This window comes from Limulus polyphemus, unplaced genomic scaffold (genome assembly GCF_000517525.1).
Source record: "Limulus polyphemus unplaced genomic scaffold, Limulus_polyphemus-2.1.2 Scaffold7579, whole genome shotgun sequence".
Lineage (NCBI taxonomy): Eukaryota > Metazoa > Arthropoda > Merostomata > Xiphosura > Limulidae > Limulus > Limulus polyphemus.
This window is the reverse complement of record NW_013673189.1, coordinates 21,810-32,885: the sequence shown is the minus strand read 5'-3', so window position 1 is coordinate 32,885 and position 11,076 is coordinate 21,810. Positions and strand designations below refer to the sequence as shown.

General features: G+C 36.4%; 1 protein-coding gene across 1 annotated transcript in view; it reads left to right on the top strand.

The window, feature by feature from the left end:
* Positions 1-2,758: 2,758 nt before the first annotated feature.
* The window catches only part of LOC106474711, a gene marked incomplete at its 5' end in the record, with an annotated part of 25,568 nt that continues 17,250 nt past the window's right edge, over positions 2,759-11,076 (top strand). Inside the window, 3 exons of the mRNA XM_022403013.1 lie at positions 2,759-2,956; positions 5,117-5,193; positions 5,741-5,839. Of these exons, the coding sequence (XP_022258721.1) occupies positions 2,759-2,956; positions 5,117-5,193; positions 5,741-5,839 (374 nt within the window). The remainder of the gene's footprint in view (positions 2,957-5,116; positions 5,194-5,740; positions 5,840-11,076) is intronic.

Here is an 11,076-nt window from a genome sequence, read left to right as displayed (position 1 = left end):
AAATGTACACACAAACACAATCACACATGTACACACACATACACAATCACACATGTACAAACAATCACAATCAGAAATGTACACACAAACACAATCACACATGTACACACACATACACAATCACACGTACACACATACACAATCACACATGTACACACAAACACAATCAAACATGTACACACAATCACAATCAAACATGTACACACAATCACAATCACACATGTACACACAATCACACATGTACACACAAACACAATCACACATGTACACACAATCACACATGTACACACAAACACAATCACACATGTACACACAAACACAATCACACATGTACACACACATACACAATCACACATGTACACACAATCACACATGTACACACATACACAATCACCCACGTACACACATACACAATCACACATGTACACACACATACACATGTACACACAAACACAATCACACATGTACACACAATCACACATGTACACACATACACAATCACACATGTACACACAAACACAATCACACATGTAGTGTGTGATTGTGTATGTGTGTGTATACATGTGTGATTGTGTTTGTGTGTACATGTGTGATTGTATGTACATGTGTGATTGTGTTTGTGTGTACATGTGTGATTGTGTATGTGTGTACATGTGTGATTGTGTATGTGTGTACGTGGGTGATTGTGTATGTGTGTACATGTGTGATTGTGTGTACATGTGTGATTGTGTTTGTGTGTACATGTGTATGTGTGTGTACATGTGTGATTGTGTTTGTGTGTACATATGTATGTGTGTGTACATGTGTGTATGTGTGTACATGTGTGATTGTGTTTGTGTGTACATGTGTATGTGTGTGTACATGTGTGACTGTGTTTGTGTGTACATGTGTGATTGTGTATGTGTGTGATTGTGTGTACATGTGTGATTGTGTATGTGTGTACGTGTGTGATTGTGTATGTGTGTACATGTGTGATTGTGTATGTGTGTACGTGTGTGATTGTGTATGTGTGTGTAGTACACACAAACACAATCACACATGTACACACATACACAATCACACATGTACACACATACACAATCACATATGTACACACGCACATACACAATCACACATGTACACACACACATAAACAACCACACACGCACGATAGACTGCGTGAACCTCACTATCGGTGAATTCAATCTTCAATGGATGGCTGCTGCTGTTTGCCATGTTAAGCCTAATGGAGTTGGAGTCAAAGGTATAGAAGTTTTTGAATCGATAAAGCTTGATATAATTTTTCAAAAAAAATATGGATATTTCAGTAAAATACAGCAACAGTTCAATATATATATACTGACGTTTTAGTATTGTTGGTTATATCTTCAGGAAAGTATTCCTTCAAACATCGTTACTCACTTTTTACTGACAGTACCTATCATCTGGATAACTTGAAGTACTGACATTACCCATCATTTAGATAACTTGAAGTACTGACATTACTCACCATTTAGATAACTTGAAGTACTGATATTACCCATCATCAGCATAACTTAAAGTATTGTCATTGTCCGTGTATATATATAAATCACGGGAATTTGATACCTTAGACTGTATTCTGACTTTCAAAATAACATCACATGACATAATGGAACACAGAAGGGTGTATTTTATTTGTAACAAAAATTAATCTGAAATAACATTTGAACAACTTTCTCTCAAATCTTCCTAAATGTTTTCAACTACACAAGTTTGGTCACAGACACCTTCTCCTCTCCTCTAGTAAGAGAAAACGAATGTAGAACAAACCAATCAATGGGTCACTTCGCTTTGTGCACTGATTACGTAAGTATTCCACGTGGAAGATGTCACATGAAATACAATGGACAAACATTTACAGTAAGGCTTGACGATCGAATATCAACCTTAGCATGGTTAGTAGCCTATACCATCACCTAAACATAATTATTAATTAATTTCTATTCTTCTATAATTAGATACTAATTAATGATTAGTTTTATCCTACCTTTCGGCTGCTGTCCTCTTCAGGGTGCTCTTGGTAATAGTCAGGATTCGATCCTGGGTCCTTTTAATGAAAGTCTGATGAAGATGATAACAGATTATCATCCATAACGAAGGATAAAACTAGTCAGTAATTAGTCGCTAGTTAATAAACTAGTCAGTAATTAGTCGCTATTTAATAACTAGGTAATCGTATAGGCTGTTGACCATAACAACAAAATACAATAATTAATACGATTTTTGGAGGAGTGACGTTTTCTCAGGTCCCCTCTGAAGGAAAATAATACGTTGTTGTTAACAAGATGTTTTTTTTTTATATTATTAATCATATCATAGTAATTTAAAACTACCATTCAAGATATGCGAGATTAATATGATTAAACAATAAACGTCTCCTAGCGGTGACAATGATAAATACAAAATTAGTGTTACTTGAGTGCGTTTGTTGTCTCTGTTTGAACGTAAAGCCACACAATGACCTATCTATCGGGATTTGAGCTCTAGATTTTAAAGTTTTACAGCTGACTCACCGGGGGACGATACCAGAATGTCAAGAAATAGTAATAATTATCTTGATGTTCTATTCTATGAAAAAAATCAATATTTATGATAATAAAAGATTCTTGAAATGATAAGAATTAACTCTTAAGTTTATTTTTCACCTGCTCCATTAGTTTGGCTTTTAAATATAAATTAATCTGCTTTTGGAAACATATGTTTCAAAGTTATAAGTTTTATTTTTCTAATAATGAAGTGTTTTCTTTGTTGCAGTGTTTGCTGCCTGTTACTTTCCTTTTGAAGTTCAAGGAACATATCTCGTCCAGACCCAAGCTTCAGCAGCATATGGAGGCAGTATCGTTACGTACTCAGAACTAACAATTGAAGTTGACGCAATCCCTCCATGGGGGCGTTGCCATCTAAAGAGAGGAAACAACGTCATTGTAAAGGACAGGTGATTAATTCAACTTGTTTTGAAGTTCATGTTTCTATTAGTTACAAATGACTGTTATTTTTTCATCTGTTCTCAATTCAAGCAGAGTTTAAGCTGAAAAATTATCGTTAAGGCAAGGCATGATGGGACTGATTCGTTTTCTACAGCACCAACACGTCCATTATCATAAACCCTATAATAGCACTGAAATACTAAAGTAAAGAATAACTTAAAAATAATTACGTTACTCATACAGTTTACGTCCAAGTATAATTATGAACTGCATGATTTATGATTTATGAAGCTAATAAAATGTAAAGCAATCAATTCTTCTTTCACAACACGTGGTGGGTGTGGCTTGATCACTAGAACTTTCTTGAAAGTTTAGGGCATTATTTGAGCGATTTAAGACATAGGATATGCTAGAGTAGATACTGACTAAATACTGAGTTAGCCATTTTGTCCTTAATGAGCCAGTCATAAAATTGTTTTAGGTTTGTAAATTTCAGTACACGTTTGAAAGAAGTATTCAAGTCCGAATGCACAAGCGAACTTAGCAAGAAAGAGAAATAATTGTATTAGCGTTTCTCTAACTTTAGACCTATCATAGAGCTTTGTTTAAGCCATCTTGTAGATAGTTGTATTAGCGTTTCTCTAAACTTAGGCCTATCATAGAGCATTGTTTAAACCAGCTTGTAGATAGTTGAAGTAGCGTTTCTCTAGCCTTAGGCCTATCATAGAACGTTGTTTAAGCCAACTAGTAGATTGTGGTATTAGCGTTTCTCTAAACTTAGGCCTATCATAGAGCGTTGTTTAAGGTAACTTGTAGATTGTGGTATTAGCGTTTCTTTAAACTTAGGCCTATCATAAAACGTTGTTTAAGCCAACTTGTGGATAGTTGTATTAGCGTTTCTCTAAACTTAGGCCTATCATAGAACGTTGTTTAAGCCAACTTGTAGATTATGGTGATAGGCCTAAGTTTAGAGAAACGCTAATACCACTATCTACAAGTTGCCTTAAACAACGCTCTATGATAGGCCTAAGTTTAGAGAGACGCTAATACAACTATCTACAAGTTGGTTTAAACAACGCTCTATGATAGGCCTAAGGTTAGAGAAACGTTACTACAACTATCTACAAGCTGGCTTAAACAATGCTCTATGATAGGCCTAAGTTTAGAGAAACGCTAATACCACAATCTACAAGTTGGCTTAAACAACGCTCTATGATAGGCCTAAGTTTAGAGAAACGCTAATATAAAGCGTTGTTTAAGCCAACTTGTAGATAGTTGAATTAGCGTTTCTCTAAACATAGGCCTATCCTAGAGCGTTGTTTAAGCCAGCTTGTAGATAGTTGTAGTAGCGTTTCTCCAAACTTAAGCCTATCATTGAGCGTTGTTTAAGTCAGCTTGTAGAATGTATGTCTCAAAGTTAAGATATATTTGTTATCAATAAGTGGAACTTGCATTATATTTTAACCGAATAATTCAAGAGAATTTGTCGAACAATAGAATACTACCAACAGCATGCAATACTTCTTTTGAAATAGGTGATTTGCTTAATAATCAGTTTACTTTGATATTTTTGTAGCAGTTTCTATTTTGGGCGGGTTCTTTTGAAGTATTTGGTAATAAGAACGCAAAGTCCAAACAACTGAATAAGAAAGAAAGTGTTCTATTTCTTGAAGTGCGAGTTCTAAAAGTTAGTTTTTCATTGACAGGCACAAGTTCCATGTAGACGTTAAAACAAACATTTCAATTACTTCTTAACTTCGCTCGTAAGTACGACACTCTCCTGTCTCTTATATTGATACTTAATCGCAAAAACAATATCAAAATTTACAAAACTGAACTGACTAAATGACTGACAGTAACAGAGAAACCGATAAAAAAATGCTACCTCAATAATCCAACATTCACTGTAACATACTTAGATATCAGACATAATCTACTCTATGATAATTCGCGTTTTATATCGTTTACTAAACTTTCAACTAAATTCCAGACGTTTATCAACGCGTTCATCGCGTAATGTGAAAACGACCTCTAGCCAATATTAATAGAAACGTCTAAGTTAAGAAATATAGCTTGAATCAGTTCTTTCATAATAGTCAGTTTAGTTACGTATAAAACATTTGTTTTTTAGCAAATGAGATGTCTTAAAATATCTGATGTTCCTTTAGTGCTGGAGCTGAAGACTGTTTAAGGTGTTTTCATCTGACACTCAAGACACCGAATGTCATTCAGATCCACACTGAAGGTAAGTTATCGTTATCTGAATCCATGCATTTGGAATAAAGGACAATTATGTAGATCCACATCGGAGGACATGTTATCGCTCTGGATTCACATATTATAAGTAAGTGGAAATTACTTAGATCCACATCGGATGACATGTTATCGCTCTGGATTCACATATTATAATAAGTGGAAATTACTTAGATCCACATCAGAGACATGTTATCGCTCTGGATTCACATATTATAAGTAAGTGGAAATTACTTAGATCCACATCGGAGAAAAGTTATCGCTGTGGATTCACATATTATAAGTAAGTGGAAATTACTTAGATCCACATCCACATGTTGGTTTCTATGTATGTAGTAACAAAACATGTTGGTTTATATGTATGTAGTAACAAAACATGATGGTTTATATGTATGTAGTAACAAAACATGTTGGTTTATATGTATGTAGTAACAAAACTTATCGGTTTATATGTATCTAGGAACGAAACATGTTGGTTTCTCTTTGTTTAGGAACAAAAAATATTAAATGCAGGAACATCTTTTGTTTTACGATAATAGGCCTTGGACGATGTTACACTAATGAAGAGGCAGCACGCGCCACCTGTCCAGATGACAAAGCTGTGTTTGAAAGGCGGTTCAAAGAAATAATTTTGTACAGTGAGTATAAGCAAACATTGATTTATCCCTATATCCCTAAATTAATCACAATAAGTTAGGTTTACTACTATGCTAGTATTTGCTCGTCATATATGAAGTTTAGAAACCAAATAATTAGTTACAACCAGATTAGGACACCTAACGTCAACAAAGTACACTATTCTTTGTGTACATCCTCTCGCCTCCTATGAAATCACGAGATATGACGCTCGTCACATATCTTTTAAGAACGATACAGCTTAATGTTTTCGTCTCCTTTTGATGCACTCACTAATAAAATCTAAAATTTTATTTTACGAGTCGAGAAATGGAGAAGAAATCCAGGAAACTCGAGGTTTTTTTTTTGTTTTCCAGATTCGTTATTTTGATTGAAACGTTTGTGTAGGATACGGGTGAGTTTGAGAACGAATTTCGCTCTGCAGCCTTTTTTGTGGAGGTAAATTTTTTGTAACATTTTCTTTGTTGTTTTTAAGCCCTGGGGTGTACCACGTGATCTACGCCCGTAAACTAACATTGAGATGTAGATGGAGATGCAGGCAGTACATCGATGGTTAAAAAAAAGATTAAAACAATCCTGTGGTAAGCTGGTATTTCTTTTGTAGTTCTGAAAAATCAGCTTTTTCGGATGACTTGCAGCTCCTAACAACAGAATGAGTGAAATATAGTGTTTGACGACGTTTCGGATGACTTGAAGCTCCTAACAACAGAATGAGTGTTATGCAGTGAGTGACGACAGTTCGGATGATTTGAAGCTCCTAACAACAGAATGAGTGAAATATAGTGTTTGACAACTTTTCGGATGACTTGAAGCTCCTAACAACAGAATGAGTGATATGTAGTGTTTGACGACGTTTCGGATGACTTGAAGCTCCTAACAACAGAATGAGTGTTATGCAGTGAGTGACGACAGTTCGGATGACTTGAAGCTCCTAACAACAGAATGAGTGTTATGCAGTGAGTGACGACTTTTCGGAGGAACTCCGTTACCAGTCTTCTTACATTCATCTCAGAAGTTATTTTTCAAACTACAGAACCTCCATACGAGTAAACCCGCTCAATCCTTCTTTTTATAGTACATGCCATTCTCCTTTGTTTGTCGGTCATTCATTCACCAGCTTCTAGTAATGTATGTGAACTTTGACCTTACCACTTGGGTTGGACGAAGCTGTAAGTAATGTTTTATCCAACTAGAAGAAACTCGTAATATTACTTTCAAACAAAACTTAAATCAACATTAGCAAAGTAGTTGTTAAAGTGTCTTCCTAAGAAGCTACAGGTGGTAATGGTTAAAATGTCTTCCTAAGAAGCTACAGGTGGTAATGGTTAAAATAACTTCCTAAGAAGCTACAGGTTGTGGTGGTTAAAATGTATTCCTAAGAAGCTACAGGTGGTAATGGTTAAAATGTCTTTCTAAGAAGTTACAGGTAGTTAAAATGTCTTCCTAAGAAGCTACAGGTAGTGGTGGTTAAAATGTCTTCCTAAGAAGCTACAGGTGATAATGGTTAAAATGTCTTCCTAAGAAGCTACAGGTAGTGGTGGTTAAAATGTCTTCCTAAGAAGCTACAGGTAGTGGTGGTTAAAATGTCTTCCTAAGAAGCTACAGGTAGTGGTGGTTAAAATGTCTTCCTAAGAAGCTACAGGTAATGGTGGTTAAAATGTCTTCCTAAGAAGCTACAAGTGGTAATGGTTAAAATGTCTTCCTAAGAAGCTACAGGATCTTGTAGTTTGGCGATATTTTATGAAATATGTTATGTCGTACACACAAACTTGGTGTCATCGCTGTCGTTATTATTCTCTGCTTGTGATCTGCAATCGTGTTTTCATAACACATCAGTAGTCAAGATTACCCATGACATAAACCACCCTGAACAACCACGTTTCATAAACCCATGAACACCATATTTGACAAGTTCGTGAATAGTAAGTTTCAGAAGCCCATGAACTCCACGTTTCACAAGTTCCTGAACTCCATATTTCACAAGCTCGTGAACATAATGTTTCACAAGTCCCTGAATTCCACGTTTCTGCTGTTTTATTGAACCACTAGTGTGAAATTAGAACTGCACAAAATTAAACACAGATTAACAGATCATAAAAACTATCCACTTCGGGTGTAATTATTATGCTTGTGTTTCTCTCCCTAAGTTTCACTAATTGTTCATGGACGTAGGCTGCATACGAAGTTAAGATGTTTGTTTTGTAATTTAAACTCAGCAACATGTAGTACCTGTAATAAACGCCACATTTCGGCTAAACATTCTACACACAAACACCATTAGCAAATAATGTCTGGGTTCGAGAGCACAAAACCAACACAACAATAGTCGTTTCGTTGTTCTTTATATATTTCTCATGAAAATCATTGTTGGAAACTAAGCGTTTCATCTCATTGTTTTCTGGTTCCCAGGGGTTCGCTATTCGTCACGTGACTTCTGCGACGCTCTTGGATGGAAATATTCATGTGTGGTTCAGTTCGTTAGTTTAAATTCCTTTTTCTCCAGTAAAAGTTTGCCACGTCATTGTTCATTATTGTCACGTTACATAATTCACTGCAGCTTAAAATGAAGTTATTCTGTTTTAAATTAAATTAACGTTTCAGTTATCACGCTCGACTTATTTTCAACCTGCATTTCTGATCAAGGTAATGAAAATTAAAATACGCATAATTAAGTACGGTGAACTGATCAGTAGCAACATTTATCCCACGAGAAACATTTTGTTATTATACGTGACTCAGCGTCACCTGTCCAACCACTAGATATGGTTGGTAGCCCCCCCCCCCTTGTGAACAAACAAACGATACAAGCAGAACGTTCTGTACAGCACGACTCTTTCCAAAGCAAGCGTGTTTGTTTGTTTGTTTCAAAACTTTCGCCCAAACCTGAACAGGGCTATTTGTGCATATTGTCTCTAATTTTGCCCTGATAAACTAAAGGGAAGGCAATAGCACCAACCGCCTACTCTTGTGCTACTTTTGTATGAACGAATGGTGGGATTACTCGTTATTGTTATAGTTCACCCAGAACCCCATGGTGCGGAGCACGTTTCTGTGGCAAGTGGGCCAAGAATCCACTAGATCAAGCCCACCCTTTTATTTTAAGAGCTTGAAAATCGTTATTCCAAAACTGTCCCCAGGCATAAATGGCACGTTTATATATTTTATTTCATTAAACGTCTCTAAGAATGTGTGTTGTCAGATTCATTAACTTTATCATTCCTTTTTTGAGGAGATTCTTGACAGTGTATACACTGTACTCTGCTGTTTCCCATGGACTGGTCTTGATCTGTACTCTGCTGTTTCCCATGGACTGGTCTTGATCTGTACTCTACTGTTTCCCATGGACTGGTCTTGATCTGTACTCTGCTGTTTCCCATGGACTGGTCTTGATCTGTACTCGACTGTTTCCCATGGACTGGTCTTGATCTGTACTCGACTGTTTCCCATGGACTGGTCTTGATCTGTACTCTACTGTTTCCCATGGACTGGTCCTGATCGTCCGAAGTATTTTGGACTCTGTTGGCGCAACCTAAGGTCCCAAGAAAGCAGCAGTCCATAACACCCCACCACAGCGACGACGACAGTTGGCTTGAGAAACAGGTAAAAACACACTCGAGTCAACAAGAAATCATGGAGTTCTGGACAGTTTTCTAGAAAACAAACTATTAATTAAAATAGAAGTTCGTTGTCACAAGAATTCTAAAAATATTTGTAAAATATTCACCAAGATAAACCTCAGCTTTAACTAGAAAGCATTCGTAAAATGTTCACCGACATAAACCTCAGCTTTAACTAGAAAGTATTTGTAAAATGTTCACCAAGATAAACCTCAGCTTTAACTAGAAAGCATTTGCAAAATGTTCACCAAAATAAACCTCAGCTTTAATTAGAAAATATTTGTAAAATGTTCACCAAGATAAACCTCAGCTTTAAGTTGAAAGTATTTGTAAAATGTTCATCAAGATAAACCTCAGCTTTAACTAGAACGTATTTGTAAAATGTTCACCAAGATAATTGTTTGTTTGTTTGGAATTAAGCACAAAGCTACACAATGGGCTATCTGTGCTCTGCCCACCACGGGTATTGAAACCCGGTTTCTAGCGTTGTAAGTCCGCAGATATACCGCTGTGCCACTGGTGGGCCCACACCAAGATAAACCTCAGCTTTAACTAGAACGTATTTGTAAAATGTTCACCATAACATAAAACATCACCAAATGTTTGAAAACAATTTGCTTTTGTTGTTTTTTTTTCAAACTGTTTTGGTCTGGCATGTTCTGATGGTACGATACTCGACTCGCAATCTGCGAATCGCGAGATCGAATCCCGTCACCGACCATGCAGTAGGGGCGTTATGACGTGACGATCACTCCCACTTTTCGTTAGTAAAAGAGTTGGCGGGGGGTGCTTTTGACCTCTAGTCCATCCCAAGACTACTTTGGTTCGGGTGAACAGAGTATTTTCTTAACCAAGCCACTAGCTGGCTAAGTTGACTCAGCCAGTTCTGGGACAGTATCACGATAACATTCCTCGTTCCACGTACCACCTATAGTGTTCTAAAGAATGTACTTATAGTTTAGGCGTTACTCTTTAAACAATGGTTTTTTGTTGTTGTTTTTTTTTTTTTTTGAATGGAGAAGTTTCCAACTGGCGCGTGTGATTAAAAAGAAGAATGTTGTAGGCGGATTCTGAAAGTTCGGTGTTTTAAGGATGTCAAACAATGCGACCGTAGTCCGTGGGCAGTGGTAAATGACATGCTTTCTAGAAATACATCATTCTTCGGATTCCTCCAGGGTGTATTAATATTTCACACAGGTAAATCACGGCACGTGAATGTTAGAAGTTGGCGACGTGCCAAAAAAAGAAGGCGAGTTACTAGTTAGATACTGTAGCTTTGTCTGATGTTGGAATATATCCTGTTTCTGGACTTTGGAAGAAAATTAGTCTCTGTATTCAAATATGTCTAAACAACAACTTGTTCTACTTCTTCTGGTCAGGTGAAACTAAACCCAAACATTCTGTGACATCTACACGTGTATATTGTTGTCACAAAACAAATCATACAATGCTCTTGTCTATTGCCGAATTACCTTTTAAACTTATGAAAAAAGTTTTGTTAACTGTAGCAACCATACATAGCAACGTAATATTAGGGAAAGTTTTGTCGTGTGTATCAGAGAAAACAATATTGGGGAAAGTTTTGTCGTGTGTATCAGAGAAAGACAATATTGGGGAAAGTT